Source organism: Zingiber officinale, chromosome 2B (genome assembly GCF_018446385.1).
Source record: "Zingiber officinale cultivar Zhangliang chromosome 2B, Zo_v1.1, whole genome shotgun sequence".
In the NCBI taxonomy this organism is placed as follows: Eukaryota; Viridiplantae; Streptophyta; class Magnoliopsida; order Zingiberales; family Zingiberaceae; genus Zingiber; species Zingiber officinale.
This window is the reverse complement of record NC_055989.1, coordinates 105,902,277-105,920,352: the sequence shown is the minus strand read 5'-3', so window position 1 is coordinate 105,920,352 and position 18,076 is coordinate 105,902,277. Positions and strand designations below refer to the sequence as shown.

The 18,076-nt window shown below is 47.7% G+C and overlaps 1 protein-coding gene across 1 annotated transcript; it reads left to right on the top strand.

Moving 5' to 3' along the window:
• Positions 1-341: 341 nt before the first annotated feature.
• LOC122046667 (flavonoid 3'-monooxygenase CYP75B137-like) lies at positions 342-2,403 on the top strand. The gene is made up of 2 exons (XM_042607457.1): positions 342-1,453; positions 1,558-2,403. The coding sequence occupies exons 1-2, from the start codon at positions 548-550 to the stop codon at positions 2,215-2,217; spliced, it is 1,566 nt and encodes a 521-aa protein (XP_042463391.1). The 5' UTR covers positions 342-547; the 3' UTR covers positions 2,218-2,403.
• Positions 2,404-18,076: the final 15,673 nt, after the last annotated feature.

The window sequence follows — 18,076 nt, the reverse complement described above, 5'->3', positions numbered from 1 at the left end:
TCGAAGAGATTCAGATTTTCTAAGATTTATCATTTGATTTTATTGAAATATAAATTTAAAGAATTTTGAATTATTTCAAATTAAAATTAATTTATTTTTAAAAATCTCTTTTACGTATCTATATGTTTAGATTTGTAAATTGAGAATAATAAATTTTTAAATAAATAAAATAAAAATTTAAATACGGAAAATAGAGAGGAGTAGCAGAGTACCATGGGAATATGAGATATGTTTTTAGAATTATGAACGTTGGTGAAATAGTTTAGTAAAATCGTATTTTTAATGTAATGTGAGTCAACGAGGAAGACCTAAAGGACAAACTTTAAGCACTACGCGAGAGTGGTAGCTGGGACGAAGGAAGGGAAGGTGACAGTAGATCGATTACGCTGCGGCAATCTACCTTTCTTCCTGGAAGGAAGGGAAGGTGACAACCGTGCAGCGAGTTAACTGTTTGCTTCAACTGCTTCCCCATCCTCCTCCTTCGCTCCACTTTAAATAGAAGAGAAAACTCGTTTCCCCATGCGACAACCAATTCGAAAACAGAGCCATGTTTGATATTCTCCCTATCTGCCTCTCCATTCTACTCCCTTGCGTCTTCCTCTTCTACTGCAGGTCGATGCACCGAGGCGGCCGCTCTAGGCCACTCCCTCCCGGCCCCCGCGGGTGGCCGGTGGTCGGCAACCTCCCACTGCTCGGCACCAAGCCGCACCGCACCCTCCAGGCTCTGTCCGAGATCTACGGCCCCCTGTTTCGCCTCCGCTTCGGCTCCGTCGACGTCGTCGTGGCCGCCTCGGCTGACGTGGCTTCTCAGTTCCTCCGCGCGCAGGACGCCAACTTCAGCGACCGCCCGCCCAACTCCGGCGCCGAGCACGTGGCCTACAACTACCAGGATCTCGTGTTCGCGCCCTACGGCCCGCGCTGGCGTCACCTCCGCAAGCTCTGCTCTGTTCACCTTTTCAGTGCCAAGGCGCTCGGCGACCTCCGGTGGGTCCGCGAGGGCGAGATAGGACTCCTGGTGCGCGCCCTCGTCTGCGGCAGGAATCCGGTCAACGTGGGGCAGGCAGTGAACGTGTGCGCGACGAACGCGCTGGCGCGGGCCATGCTGGGGCGGCGGGTGTTCGAGGAGGAGGGGGCGGCGTCGGGGGAATTTAAGGAGATGGTGGTGGAGCTGATGAGGCTCGCCGGTGAGTTTAACGTGGGCGACTTCGTTCCGTGGCTGAGGTGGCTCGACCTACAGGGCGTGGTGGAGCGGATGAAGCGCCTGCACCGCAAGTACGACGAGATGCTCGACGGAATCATCGAAGAGCACCGCCGAGCGAAGGCGGCCGGCGGAAAAGGAGGAGGAGGAGGAGGAAAAGGGAGGGACTTATTGAGCGTACTCATAGAGCTGACCGAGAAGCCGGACGACGAGGGCGGTAAGCTGACCGATACCAATATCAAGGCCTTGCTACTGGTGAGTGATGATCATCGACGATCACGAAGATTCTTAATTCTTGCGTATGATTCAATCTTTGCCATTTATTGACGAAGAGTCGATTGATTTTGACCTTTGAACAGAACTTGTTCACGGCGGGAACGGACACGTCGTCGAGCACTGTGGAGTGGGCGCTAGCTGAGCTGATCCGGCACCCGGCCGTGCTCCGTCGAGCGCAGGCGGAGCTGGACGCGGCGGTAGGCAAAGCACGGCTGGTGCAGGAGGCGGACTTGCCTGACCTTCCCCTGCTGCAGGCGGTGGTGAAGGAGACGTTCCGACTGCACCCTTCGACTCCGCTGTCGCTGCCGCGGGTGGCGTCGGAGGCGTGCGAGGTGGGGGGTTTCACAGTGCCCAAGGGCGCCACTCTGCTGGTCAACGTGTGGGCCATCACGCACGACCCATCGTCGTGGGGTCCTCAGGCGGCCGAGTTCCAGCCCGACCGGTTCCTCCCTGGCGGCGCGCACGAGGGGGTGGATCTCCGCGGCAACGACTTCGAGTTGATCCCGTTCGGCGCCGGGCGGCGGATCTGCGCGGGGATGAGCCTGGGCATACGGATGGTGCAGCTGATGACCGCAACGCTGGTGCACGCCTTCGACTGGAGGCTGCCGGAGGGGCAGACGCCGGACAAGCTGGACATGGAGGAGGCCTACGGGCTGACGCTGCAGAGGGCAGCGCCGCTGACGGCACTCCCCGTGCCCAGGCTGCTCGCCGAAGCCTACGATATCGAATTGTGTTGTACGTAAGCCTGGATTTGGGGACACTTAGATCGTGGGCATTTAAATTTTCATAACATCAAATATCTAGTAACTATTGGCGGAGGCATTGGATGAGCAAATCGCATTTTGCCATCTATTATATCCGAATCAATGATAATTTAAGATATTAAGTGTATTAATTAGTAGTAAGAATTGTATTTGCAATTTCCAAAAGAGATTGATGAGGAGACGGCGGGGGCCATGTGATATGACTCAACAACGGGTCATGTGGACTCCAGGACTGGATAAAAACAAATATCATTAGTCTTCGACCAATCAAGCTGATTTGATCTATCGAACCAATCCGACCTGATGTACCGACCTTCCGACTTGTCAACCTCTATTATCTTGAATAGGATTGATCTCTCGACTTCCCAGCTTCTTGGTATGCAAAAGGATACCGAGTTTCTAATACGAAGGGACGCAGTGATTATAATGATATCCTTAATGAACATGGTCAAGCCCATAGAATAATCAGAAATCTAGCCCCTTGAAAGTCTGAAGTCAAGTTTGTGTGGTCATGGTTAAAGTCTCAGCTTGCATGGCCATGGTCAGAAGTCAAGCTTACGTGGTCATGGTCAAAGTCTCAGCTGACGGGACAGTCAAATGATAGAATTACAAGTTGGACAAGATCCAGCCTCGATAGTAATCAAGAACTGGGCTCACAAACCAGGTACAGCGGAGAATTGGGCTCACAGGCTAGGTACAGCTGAGAACTAGGTCCACAGGCTAGGTACAGATAAGGATTGAGCCCACAGACCAGGTAAAGGCGAGGAAAGAAAGACCTCTAGCACATAACAAATCTGGCATACAGGTCGGGACATACGAACCAGGGATTACAGAGAACAGAAGCAGGTCGGAATATAAACCTGGTGTGCAGATCGGAACGTACAAGTCATGGATAACAGTAGATAGAAAGCAGGTCGGAATACAGACCTGGCGTGTAGGTCAGGACGAACAAACCATGGATAACAATAGACAGAAGCAGGTCAGAATACAGACCTGACGTGCAGGTCGGGACGTACAGGCCATGGATAACAGTAGACAGAAGCAAGTCGGAATACAGACCTAGCGTGCAGGTCGAAACGTACAAGCCATGGATAACAATAGATAGAAGCAGGTCGGAATACAGACCTGCAGGTCGGGATGTACAAGCCATGGATAACAGCAGACAAAAGCAGGTCGGAATACAAACCTGGTGGGTAGGTCGGGATATACAAGCCATGAATAACAGCAGACAGAAGCAGGTCAGAATACAAACCGGACGTACAGGTTGGGATGTATAAACCATGGAGTACGGAAGACAAAAGAAGATCGGCTAACAAACCTGGCTTACAGGTCGGGAAGTATAAATCATAGATTACGGAAGACCGAAGCAGGTCGGTATATAGACCTGGAGTATGCTCACCAAGGATACAGGTCGAGACTTACATCCTCACGGCATAGGATAAAGGGATCAAAGAGTACAGATCGAAACTCAAGGTTAGCGGAAGCAGACCGATGCACACACGTCAGGATTTATAGCCTTATGGCTCAGGATACTTGGATCGATAAAACGTACAGGTCGGGATGTGTTATCCAAGGATACAGGTCAGGATACAGGTCAAGATTTATATCCTCATGGTCCAAGATAAGCAAAGTTGGAGGCAGACATACAAGTCGGGTTAAAAGAAGTCGGGCGTACAGCTTGGGAGTAGGGATAAATAAAAATCGAGCTAAGGTATACAGGGCGCGACACGTAATGCTAATAAGAGGCCAGCCCTGATCAGGGGCTGCAATAGGAGATGCATAGGACAAGGTTAGAAGCATAGGTCTGGAGGCGGTATCAGATCGGGGTTAGCAAGATATCAGAACGGGGTTAGCAAGTATGAAGACCCAGCGTAGCAATCACGAGCGGAGGATGTCAGGCACTACGGGACAAGCAAGCAAGGGAATCGTAACTGCTTGTCAGAGAATAATCAGAGTGTTAGGGAATATGCTAACAGTCGTGGCTCGTTACCCCTTTGGTTCTGCCGCCGGCCTATGAGAAGATGTCGCGTGTCATTCACCGCTAGACAAAGCCTGACAGCCGACATTCCTTGACACCCACCAGACCCCAGAAACATCCGTTGCAGTATAAAAATGGATACTTTGTCCCTTATGCATGTACGCTCACTCGTCATTTCTTACTCGTCTTTACTTTTCGTCTTTTCTCTGTGCTTCTGGGGAAAAAGTACCTGACTTGAGCGTCGGAGGGTCTAACCCAGAGACTTTTTCCCTGGTTTCTGGTCTCTAATGACTCATGGGCTCGTCTGAGTATGCACAGAGCCTTAGCATCATCAACCCGGTCATCACCCTTCGTCATCCGCCCGTGTGAACCCTTCTGTAGGGTGCCAGGTAGATCGGACGTCGCAACAACTTTCCGTCAACTTCCAGTACATCGAGGCCCGCTTTCATCCGACTCAGCTTCTGGACGGGATCAAATTTGGCGTCGTCTGTGGGAACACAACCACCTGTTCCGGAACGTGAAGATGGAGGAGTCTGGCCGCATCAACGTCACCATGACTGCAGGAGAATACGAGCTCTTCAAGGAGGCCAAGAGGCGAGCGGCCTCCGAGAAACAAGCAACCGTCTCGCGATCACGCCAACCTCCTGAAGCTTCCAAGGAGCTCATCCCTGTTTCAGATTGGGGCTATAAGAGAAAACAGCCCGAGGGGTTTCCCCAGGTTCCTTATCGCGAGCCTGATTTGGTGTATTATCAGCCAGGACCCCATGACCCCAGCCTTAAGAAAGAACAGCCTCAAGTCTCTATGGCTGAGAGTTCCCTACCCAGAGACTCGAGGAAAGGGAAGGCTCTCATCATACCGGAAGTGTTCCTAGAAGATCCGGATGAGAGAGTACCCTTCTCGGCTAGGATTTTGAACGAAAAATTACCTAAGGGCTACTGGGCCCCGTCAATCGGGGAATATGACGGGAGCAAAGACTCGGAGGATCATCTACGCAAGTTTAAGAATGCAGCCCTGTTGCACCGATATAGTGATGTTGTCAAGTGTCGAGTTTTGTTAAATACTCTATCTGGTTCGGCACTAAAGTGGTTTGATGGGCTACCACAAGGATCCATCACATGTTTCTTGGATTTCAAGATGACCTTCCTTCGTCATTTCGCTAGCAGCAAAAAATATCAGAAGACGGATCATTACCTTTTCGCTCTTAAGCAAGGGTCGATTGAGCCTTTAAGAAGTTACATCAACTGCTTCAACCAAGTGGCCCAGGACGTCCCCATCGCCACTTCGGAGATTCTGATGAGCGCTTTCTCCCATGGATTAGGAGAGGAAGAATTCTTTAGAGATCTCATCAATAATCCCGCTCAGAATTTTGATGAGATGGTGGAAAAGCCGCTTGCTATATCAAAGTAGAAGAAGCACAGGCGGCCCGGAGGAAAGCCGAGAGACCACCTCCATCTGTCAATAAGCCGGAAAGAAGGGTATCTCAACCACCCCTCAACCTCTTCCACGCGCTAGAGAAGCTAGGCCTACCTTCTACCCCTCAACCCCTCGTCCCAAGTTGCTTTTAGATTCTTGTGCTTCTTGGGTATCTTGCCTTTGTCCTTCTTTAGTTCTGGCAGTCTTCTTTTAAGTGTCCTTCCTTTTGACACTGGTAGCAACGCATCCTTCTTCTATTTCTTGGATTCTTTTTATTCTGCATTTCTTTAAATTTATTAGATTTAAAAAACTTTTTAAAATTTCTTACCATATATGCTTCCTGATCCTCTTCTGAATCTGACTTTGGTTCATCCTTCTTAGTTGCGTTTAGTGCGATCATTTGACTTGACTCCTTTATTGTCCTTGAACACCTGGTTTCATATAATTCAAGAGTAGAGAACAATTCTTCTAAAGTACTTACCTCCAGGTCTTTTGGTATATAATAGGCGTCAACGATTGATGTCCATTCTGGAGTTCTGGGAAACACATTGAGTGTGTAGCGTATGGTGTCCCGGTTTGTTACCGTTTCACCGAGGTTCTCGAGACCAGTAATCAATTCTTTTACCTTTGCGTGTAGATCGGCTACCTTCTCACCTTTTTCCAGACGGATGTTCGTCAGTCTGTTCCGAAGGATGTCTCTCCTTGCTAGCTTGGCTTCGGATGTTCCTTCATGGAGTTCCAGGAACTTCTCCCAGAGTTCTTTGGCCGACGAATAGCTTCCGATGCGGTTGACTTCTTGAGGTGGCAACACGCTCAGCAAGTGATATTCCGCACGGTTATTCGCTACGGAATCACTCTGCTCCTTCTTTGTCCACTGACTTTCTTCTTTTTCTTCTCCATTCTGATTCGTTGGAGCTTCAAAGTCATACTTTATAATTAACCGAATTTCGAAATCAGTTTTCAGGAATACCTTCATACGACGCTTCCAGTGTGCGAAGTCCCCCTCGAATTTTGGTGGAACAATGCTTGATTCGGCCATCTCGTTGCTTTGATCAACGATTAGTCCTCCTGAAGCGCCTTGCTCTGATACCACTTGTTGGTCCATTTGGAGGCCGGCAAGAGGGGAGAGATGAATTGTCTTACAAAAATAAATCTAACCTTTCTCGGATTTTCAACTAATAAACAAACACTTGTAATAATAAAAAGAAGAGACTAATTAAAGAAATCAGACACAGAGGGCTTACTTGGTTTGCAATCAGAGGATTGCTAATCCAAGGAAATGATGGCACACTATCTGATGATCTCCTCTGGGCGGAGTAGCCTCTTACAGCGTTGACAACACAAAAAGAAAGAACAAAATTGAAGCACTGGATTACAAGTTGATTGAAAAGACTGTGCAGATCATTGTTATATTTACAAGTTGATTGAAAAGACTCTTACAGCGTAGCCTCTGGTCCGGGTCTTCAACTCCGGCTCCGCTAGCTTGGGTGATCTCGGCCATCCGGAATAGGGCTCACCCGAACCCAAGTTCTGGCCTTCTCCTCGAGCAGCCTTCCTTCCCGATTTCTCGTCCCTCGAACGTCGCGTACGTTCTTCTTGTCCACCGGTGTACTCTTCCGTGGTCACCTCATCCCTCGGATGCACCTAGCCATTCGGCTCTCTCCCCGTGTCGTCCTTCTCGTTAGCCGCGTCTTCCGCTCGACTTCCTGTGTTCCTAAGCTCCTGCACACTTAGACACAAGGGTTAGACAAAACAGGACCTAACTTAACTTGTTTGATCACATCAAAACACCTTGGGGTTCCAACACAGTCCACCTTCCAATGTCCAGACTGCTTGCATGTGAAGCACTTGCCCTTCGGCTTCTTCACACTTGCTTGCGGTCCAGTCCCTTAAGGTCGAATCACTTTCTTTGCTGAACCAACTTGTTTCTTTTTCTTCTTCCTATCTTTCGGCTTAGAAGCAGAAACATTTTCAGCAATGTGAATTTGAGAACTTTGATGAAATAGCCCTTCTGTTGCTTGGAGTTCTGTCAGAAGTTCTACCAACGAATAAGTCCTTTTGTTCATATTATAGTTCAGGCGGAACTGCTCAAAACTCTTGAGTAGCGTTTGGAGAATGATATCGACCTTGGTTTCCCCATCAATTTCAGCTCCAAGGATTTATATCTCGTTCAAGTGAGTTATCATTTTGAGGATATGATCCCTCACGGGTGTTTCCTCAATCATGGTGGTCGTCATCAGGTTTCTTATAGCCTCCTGCCTGGCAGCCCGATTCTGGTGTCCGAAGAGTTCGTTGAGATTGTTCATCATGTCATAGGCAGTAGGCATGACCTGATGCTGATGTTGCAACACATTTGACATAAAAGTTAAAATGTAACACCCCGCCATCTCATCTGCCTTGACTCATTTCCTATGTCTGTCAATCTCCTCTTCACTAGAATTGCTATCAGGCACATTAGGACAGACCTCAAAAAGTATGAACTTGTATCCTTCAGCAGTTAAGACAATGTCCAAGTTCCGTTTCCAATCACTATAATTGGGACCAGTAAGTTTATTTTCTTTTAAAATAACAGCAAGAGAATTAAAAACCATTTTGAAATCCTGAGAATCACAAAATAAGATATTTGGTCAAAACTTTAGAATTTAAAATAATATTGATTCCTCAAATAATATAATTTAAATTCACCAACAGCTCAAAACACCGTGAATTTCGTATGCCACGATAGTGTGGACGTATACTAATTCAAACATTTGTAAGAGGAGGTTTTACCCATTAATTTTATTATCTTGTCAACCTAACTTTATAACAAATAAAATTAATAGTTGGTTTGTCTTCGGTCACACAAATAATAGCAGTGACTATGATGAGGAGGATACTATTAAATGCGCCTAAGTGTATACCATTACTTGATACTTAGTCCATTAATTAGAATTATACCCCTTCAGATGAAGAAGATCATACAAACCTAAATAATTTCCTATAATCATCCATAGAGGAAGTTTGATCTAGTGATCTGCAAACAAGCTCATCCGATGTGGAGGAAGGCACTTAAAGCCAACGTGCAAGTTTGAATGCATCACTTACAAACTAGTAATGGAGACCGTGGAATTTATTTAAATAATTCCTCTCCCACTTAGTTATTTTAAAATCAAGGAATTTTAACATGCACACACATCACACATGCACACAAGCACAACATATAAATGCAATAAATAAGAAAATAAATTCCCAACTATTATGGCCTCATCCATCGTTGTCCTCCGTATGCCACTAACTTTACCCACCACCAACCCTAGCCAGGTGAGGAGGAGAAAACCTAGTCGTCGGCCCTAGGGTTTATGCCGTCACGTCTATCTTGCTTCCTTCTTTGTCGCGCCTCCGGTCCTCAAGGTAGTACCACGCATATCAAGCCACAACAATAAGAAATAAAAAATATATACATTTATCGATCCTATATTCTATGAAGGAACGTACATGTAATCTAGATCAAACAAAATGTAAAATAAACTAATATAGCTCCGGCTATATTTAATAATTACAATCATGCATACAAAAAATACCCTCGACATGCCCGAGGGTTCAAATCACATACAAAAATAATAAGCCATAATAGTTGGAACTAGGATGCCTGCAACCACAGAGTTAATCTATTTTGCATATCCTACTATTATCCTACCTAAATTATATATGAATAGTGCATAATTTAACCGAAAACCAAACACTCAGAGGCAGAAACCTCGTTCTGATACCAATTGTTGGCGCTGGGAATTTCGTTCTGTGTAAATCCCCTGTACAAAAATTTGTACGAGCAAAGAACCTTTCCTATCAACCCATATGCTCGATCAGACATGTGTTTGATCAATCAAGCAAGTTCTTGATTGATCAAAGCGCACCTTGATCGAAGCACAAAATCGTTGGCCTCTTGTGTTAGTGTTCAGGATCCATACGAAGAAAAATAAACTAATTACGCTGCGGAATAAGAATTAGTTGTACCTTTCCTCGTATGCTAAGACCTCTTGATCTTTTGCTGTATTCCTCTCCTCCTCTTGGACGTCGTGTGGGCGACGATCTACCAAGACAAAACCACCCGACTCCTTCTTCTTGTTTCCAATCTTTCGACCACCAAGAGATGCTAGAATAGGATGCCTCATTCTCTTCGTCTTCTCCTCCAAGCAACCGGCCACAAAGTAAACTCTTCTCCAAAGGGGCGCCGACCCTAATGAAGAGAAAGGGAAAAATGCCACTCGCCTTAGGGAAAGAAGCAAGGGGGAAATAAGAGAGGAGGGGTGCCGGCCACAAGAGAATAGAAGAGGATTCTTATGTTAGTTTTTGGGTACCACCCTCTCTTCTTTTATAATCTTTGCCAGCGGCTAAAAAGGAAAGATTTTAACAAAATTCTATTTTAAATAAAATTTCCCTTTTATTCCTATTGTGGATGGTTACAAAAAAGGAAAGATTTTAACAAAATTAAAATCTCCCTTTTAAACTATTGTAAATAGCTATAAAAAGAAAAATTTTAACAAAATTCTATTTTAAATAAAATCTCCCTTTTATTCCTATTGTGGTCGGCCCCTTGCTTGGGCACCAAGCAAGGCTTGGCCAGCCCTTATCTTGGGCAACAAGCAAGGCTTGCTCGGCCCTTTGCTTGGGTAAGAAGCAGGGCTTGGGTGGATATGAGGCTTTATATATATAGAGGCTACAACAGGGACCGAGAGGAGAAATTAGTTTTGGTCTCCTGATGGACTTGAGCTTCTTGTGTTCGACCGGAACACTCAACTCAAGTTCATCAATAATAACTCATACCACTAAAGGGTCATTATTGAACTACCGCACCAATCCCATATTACAATATGGGCTCTTACTTATCATGAGTGCGTTAATCTCCCTGTGTTTAAAATATCATATGTCCGTTGATTAAATGAGTTACTGACAACTCATTTAATTAACATCTGACTCCAAGAGTAGTACCACTCAACTTTATTATCATGTCGGACTAAGTCCACCTACAGGATTTACATGATAATCCTTATGAGCTCCTCAAGGGGACATCATCAACCTAAATAAATAGGACATAATTTTCTTTTATAATCAACAACACACCATATAAATGGTACTATCTCCTAACTTATCGGGCCTATTGATTTAACGAATAAATCTCACCCATTGATAAGTTAAAAAAATAAATACTAAGTATATGTGTTTGTTATTTGATCCAGTGGTCAAGGCAGGGGACCCCATTGCAAGAGGTCAGCGCTACGTGGAGATCAAAGGGTCGGGGGGTCCACCGGAGGAGGATGAGCCGACCGGACTCGGAAGAAAAGGATAGACCGATCGGCTAACCGAGGAGCATCCAACAGTAAAAGGTGCCCTGACAGGGGTCGGGGTTCCGACGCTCAGTTGAAACAATGTCTAAGGGTCGAGCGGAAGGCACTCGCCCGGAAGTCTCCCCAGCATATCAATGCAAGCGATAGGCGAGACGTGAGGGGCGTGCCGCCCGGCCGGTGCAGGGGATGAGGGTCGTCCGGACGACGGTCTCCGTCCAGCCGGCCGGACGTACGTCCCGGCTGGCGGTGGGTAAAGGGGGACAGGAACATCTTCTGACAGCCGTCAAGTCCTATGGCTAGGCCATACTCCAAGTCTGACAACGAGGTGTTCTGTTGTCCCATCGAAGACGTAATTGGACTGTAGCAGTATGGCGTCAGGTAAGCTTTCTGACAGACACATACCGAAGTATGGGCTTCGGACATGTATGTGTTGGGTTCGTCGGGCCGCGAAAACCGCTTTTTCGCGTCGCGGAAACCCCACGTCACCCAAAGCCATGGATCTCGTGCAAAGATTCGTAAACAAAACTTTTCGAAAAAACCTTTTTCTTGTACGAGTTTGTAAAAACTTTAGATCCACACTAAAGTTAAGATCATTACCCTTGTAGCGAAGCCCTTCACGTTCCCGCTCGTCCAAGAAGTTGCCGGATCTCTAGACCGTCAAGTGTCGGTCCTCTAGAAGTATCCACACGAACAATTCTTGATGGAGAAAAACCTAAACAAAGGTGTGCTAGCACCTTGATAGGTCACGGCAAGGAAGAGAGGGAGAGCAAGAAGAGAACACAAGGAAGAAGAAGGAGTTACACCACTTGAATGGAAAAATGAATTCCCACACAAACACAAAGTGGCCGGCCACCCTAAAAAAAACTCACAAATTAATTGCATTAATTGCAATTAATATGAAGCCATTAAAGAGAATGGCTTTGTAACTTCCATGAGGTGGCACCCATGATGATGTGGAACATCATTATTGGTCCACCTAATGCCAACTCACCAATGAGGTGGCAAAAGGTCAAGTCAAAATTGACCTTTGGTCTTCCTTCTCAAGTCAAGTCAAACTTGACTCAATCTCTACCATGGTTGATCTAATCTAACCATTTGATTCGAGCCAACTTAATATAATGAATCTAATTCATTAAATTCAATTGATTCAATGAGTCAAAATCTAAATTAGACTCATTGAACACATGAATCAACTTGAGTCAAACTCAAGTTAGCCCAATTAGGATTACTCTTAATCCAATTTGATTCATCAAATGAATCTAATCCTCTTGGTTCATCATATGAACCTAATCTCCATCTAATTGTCCTAAGTGTGTGACCCTATAGGTTCTTGTAATGTTGGCAATGCCCTAAACCCATTTAGGAGCATAAGTAATGAGCGGTATCTAGCAACACATCATTACTACCCAAGTTACAAGAATGTCGAGATCCGACATCACCTTGTGACTACTAATTGTGACTCCTCACAATATATGAGGCATTGTCCTTTTATCCTAGACATCTAGATTGATCAATATGAGGCATAGACCGTGTCATCCTCTAATCAATCTAAATCTTGAACTCCAAGTAGACTCACTCGATCAAATGAGCTCAACATCTAATGTTGACTCATTTGGGCATGGTCATGCACTTAGTGGTTTCACTCTATCAAGAATACCGATGTCGCTCCCGTCATATGGGAGGGATAGATCCCATCTACACCACTCACATCCCTCTACATAATTCGTTATATACCCAGTAATCACCTTTATAGTCCACCCAGTTACGGGTGACGTTTGACGAAACCAAAGTACATAACTCCTTATGTAGGGATCCATGGTGACTTCAGGTCTAAGGACTAATAGTCATACTAATAGCCACATGAGAAAGTATATGACACTCATATAACGATCCATGATACTTTCTCATGGCGGGTCATTCAGTATACATTCTCTAATGCATACCCATGTGTCAGCTTGATATCTCTATATCCATGACTTGTGAGATCAAGTAATCGAGCTGACCTACATGCTAGTCTTATTGTATTAACATTGTCCCTGAATGTTAATACTCGACTAGGAATGATTTAGAGTAGTGTTCCCTATATCATCTCACTATCGATTCAACCAATCGATTGATATAGGTAAGAACCTTCTACTGAAGGACGCTATTATACTTAGTCTATTTGGCACTAATATAAATAAGTATAATAACCAAACAAATGCCTTTATTAATATACAAGAATATGATACAATGAGTCCATACAATCATTAAATGATTAGCTCTAGGGCTCTAACTAACAGTATGTGCCTCGGTGGACGCACAGGAACCCTTCCACCGTTCTATATAACGAGCCTCATACTTCGCCGGAGGTACGCGTTGAACACCTTTGGAGCTACTTTTTCCACCACCTGCTTACCTGACTTAAGCGTCGGAGGGTCGCCGCCGGGAACCCCTTCCCGGCCCGACTTCTGTGTAGGTTCGCCGGAGCTTCGTGCCTCCAGTCGAAGATCCACGTCAGCAGTCGGAGAGCGCCCCGTGCCCAGCGTCCGTTGATTCAGCATTCGGACAGGATCAATTTGGCGCCGTCTGTGGGAACGCTCCTGCATCCGAACGGAAGCAATGGACGAGGCTGGACGACCTCCCAACGTGATGCTCTCCACGAAGGAACTCGACGCTCTAATCAAGGCAAGAGCAGCTAAGCTCGTGGAGCAATAGAGAGAGAATGCGCAAGCCGAGCGGCTGAAGCAACAAACAACGTCATCATCAGGTGGCCGAGCGGAGGCAATTATCCTCGAGCGGACGCCTCCCCCAAGACAATGATCCAACCGGCATTCAAGGGGGAGCACCGCCGAGTAGATGAAGATGGATTGGGACTTGGATCAACCATAAAGCGCAAATCATCTCCAGCCGTACCGAGCTGGGTGAGAGGTGCGCTGATGTAATTTTATATATGTTTTGGTCACCTATGTCCTTGTAATGCAGGAAGCAGAAATAATTAAAGGATGGTAAATAGCTTCGCCGAACGGCAGTGTCAAAATTAGCCTTAATGGCCGTCGAGCTCCGACGTTAAAAATCGAGAGACGGGCCGGCGTCTATAAATCATCCGAGCGGAAGACCGTCGATCTCCGACGTTAAAAATTGAGAGACGAGCCGGCGTCTATAAACCCTCCGAGCGGAAGACCGTCGAGCTCCAACGTTAAAAATCAAGAGACGAGCCGGCGTCTATAAATCATCCGAGCGGAAGACCGTCGAGCTCCGACGTTAAATATCGAGAGACGAGCCGGCGTCTATAAACCCTCCGAGCGGAAGACCGTCGAGCTCCAACGTTAAAAATCAAGAGACGAGCCGGCGTCTATAAATCATCCGAGCGGAAGACCGTCGAGCTCCGACGTTAAATATCGAGAGACGAGCCGGCGTCTATAAACGTCCGAGCGGAAGACCGTCGAGCTCCGACGTTAAATATCGAAAGACGAGCCGGCGTCTATAAACGTCCGAGCGGAAGGCCGTCGAGCTCCGACGTTAAATATCGAGAGATGAGCCAGCGTCTATAAATGTCCGAGCGGAAGACCGTCGAGCTCCGACGTTAAATATCGAGAGACGAGCCAACGTCTATAAACGTCCGAGCGGAAGGCCGTCGAGCTCCGACGTTAAAAATCGAGATGATGGCGTCTATAAATGTCCGAGCGGAAGACCGTCGAGCTCCGACGTTAAATATCGAGACGAGCCAACGTCTATAAACCGTCCGGCGGAAGGCCGTCGAGCTCCGACGTTAAAATCGAGAGACGAGCCGGCGCTATAAACCTCCGAGCGGAAGACCGCCGAGCTCCGGCGTTAAAAATCGAGAGCCAGCCGTCTATAAACCTCCGAGCGGAAGACCGCCGAGCTCCGGCGTTAAATATCGAGAGGCGCCGGCGTCTATAAACGTCCGAGCGGAAGACCGTCGAGCTCCGACGTTAAATATCGAGAGACGCCGGCGTCTATAAACGTCCGAGTGGAAGACCGTCGAGCTCCGACGTTAAATATCGAGAGAGCGGCGTCTATAAACGTCGAGCGGAAGACCGTCGAGCTCCGGCGTTAAATATCGAGAGACGAGCCGGCCCATATAACGTCCGGCGGAAGAACGTCGAGCTCCGGCGTTAAAAATCGAGAGCGAGTTGGCGTCTATAAACCATCCGGCGGAAGACCGTCAAGCTCGACGTTAAAATCGAGAGCGAGCCGGCGTCTAAATCATCCGGGCGGAAGACCGCCGAGCTCCGACGTTAAATATCGAGAGACGAGCGCGTCTATAAACCCTCCGAGCGGAAGACCGTCGAGCTCCGGTGTTAAAATCGAGACGAGCCGCGTCTATAAACCCTCCGAGTGGAAGACCGTCGAGCTCCGACGTTAAAATCGAGAGCGAGCCGCTGTCTATCCTCCGAGCGGAAGACCGTCGAGCTCCGACGTTAAAAATCGAGACGAGCCGGCGTCTATAAACCCTCCGAGCGGAAGACCGTCGAGCTCCGACGTTAAAAATCGAGAGACGAGCCGGCGTCTATAAACCCTCCGAGCGGAAGACCGTCGAGCTCCGACGTTAAATATCGTCTCATCGAGAGACGAGCCGGCGTCTATAAACGTCCGAGCGGAAGACCGTCGAGCTCCGACGTTAAATATCGAGAGACGAGCCGGCGTCTATAAACGTCCGAGCGGAAGACCGTCGAGCTCCGACGTTAAATATCGAGAGACGAGCCGGCGTCTATAAACGTCCGAGTGGAAGACCGTCGAGCTCCGATGTTAAATATCGAGAGACGAGCCGACGTCTATAAACGTCCGAGCGGCTCGCATTGCAAAAATCTAGCGAAAACCCCTTTGAGGTAAGGCGCAAAGCAAAAGATGGTTAATTAGAATTAAAAATGTGAGCACGTGAATGGGTGACGTTCGCGCGCCGAGCGGCTGCCCAATTGCATGGCGAAAGACGTTATTGAAGGCAAGCGGCTTGAGTCCACGTTAGAGCGTGAAGCCGAGCGGAGGAGTTTTAAAGAACACTTAATGTGACGAAAGAAAAATTTCTTGTCAAAACAAAAGTTGAAGGAACGGAAAAGATAATCTATTTATGCCGAGCACTGGGCAAACCAAAAAAGTTACAGCAAAAAACAAGTTTGGCCGAACGGCAGGGGAACAAAAAAGTTGATGAAAAACACTCCTCACGCGTCAAAATCAAAAAGTGCATCAGGAATGGCGCCCATCACGGTAGCCAGATCCTCTGGGGGGATGGTCAGCTCGGCGGGAAGGTGGCCCTTGGTCTTCAAATAATCTACCGTCGCCTTAATCGCTTCTTCGAAGGTGAGGGAAATCTTGTCGGTGAACTTCTCTCCGAAGTCGTCCGAGCGGACAAACGCCTTCCTCACTTCGTCAGAATGAGCCGACTCCCCATCCTGATACTCTTTAAGCGCGGCTTGGGAAGCATCGTTGGCGGCCTGGAGATCCTTTAAATCCCCTTCAAATTTGAGTAGATCGGTCGAGCGGCCCTCCTTCTCTGTAGCCAGAAGGGCATCCAGATCCTTGATGCGTTGCTCTAGCCCTCTGATCTCCACCTTCATTCGGTCCATGTCATCGATGGCCTGGCGCTTCCGAGTGGTCGCCGTCTTGATCTCCTTATCTCGTTGTTTGACCACCGCTTCAAGCCGAGCGACCTCGCTCGCCCGATCGGAAGCTCGTTTCCGTTCGGCTTCCAGTAATCTTTTGGCCTTCTCCAGAGCAGCCGTCGGTTGTCCCCTGCGACTTTAAGTTTTTTCAATTCATCCTCCAGCTCGGCCAACCGATTGCTAATGGCAATCTGCTCCACCCAGTTCTGCGAGCAAAAGTGAACAGGTTAAAAACTAAATTCAAATACACGAACAAAGAAAAAGAGCATACCCCGGTGGCCTGTTGAAGGTTGCTGTCGCCGAGCTGCCCGGGAGTCATCGCGGTTATTCGGCGCCGAGCATCCTCCCAAGCTTTTGCAAGAGGGCCCGTCAAGGTGATCTGCTGCTCGGGGACCAATGGCCGATCAGCAGCAGCCATGTATTCCTCTGAGGGGAGGCACAGGGCGGTTTTAATTAAATTCGGGCCGCTCGGCTCGCTCGGCTCGCTCTGAGAAGCATCGGCCTTACCGGATGGCCCACCGGTGGACGAGGAGGGAAGCTCACCCAAACGCCTAATACGGCGCAGAGTTCTTGAAGGGCTGGACGGCGGCACCTCATAGCTTTCCCTCGGAGAGCCATGTGGGGTTGGGGTACTCTCTAGAGAAATGATCCCCGATAACATCGGAGCATCCGCGCCCCGCTCGGACTGTGGCTCATCAAAGGCAGTTGATGCAGATGCCGGCTCTGGCCGTCTGCGCTTCCGAGTGAGCAGGGGAACATCATTAGCCGAACGGCCCTCCACCTCGGCTTGGGTAGAAGGTTCTGTGCCGCCCGCTGCCTCGTCGTGAGAGGTAGTAGCTGCTAAGGCTTCAGGGGCATCCTGAGTCCCCTCACCTACTTCGCCGGTCGGATCAGCTGGATCAAGGCCCCGCTCGGCGACCTCCTTGTTCTTCACCGCCTCAATCTGAGCGGCCTTCAATTTGAGCTTCTCGGTCGCCTTAGCACGCCACATAACTTCAGCTGTAGAAATAAAGATTAAATCAATTAGAACAAAAGAAAAAGAAGGGATGAGAATCGCTTACTCATGCTGCAGGGCAGATTGGCTGGGGTAGAAGACAGGCCGAATATATACATTACTCCCGGAAGGAGCAGCTTGTCAATGTAATAGCGCTGACCCACCAACCGCTCGGCCGCATGAAGGTATGTCGCATCGCCTCTAAATTTGCCGAGCTCCGGTTGCGCCGGCATCGCCGTCTGCCACTTGGTACGGAAAGTTGGCAGCTCGGGAAAACGCACATAGAAAAAGTGCTCCTTCCAATGTTTGTTGGAGCTCGGCATATTATCAAAAAGGACGAAACCTATCCTAGACTGGAAAATAAAGGTACCCCACTCGGCTTGCTTGGGATAAAAAAAGTAGTGAAAAATCTTAGGGTCGAGGGGGATATTGTTCAGTTTAAAAAGGACTATCACTCCGCTCAACAGCCTAATGGAGTTAGGGACTACCTGGCCGAGCAGAATGCGAAAATAATTGCAGACTTGT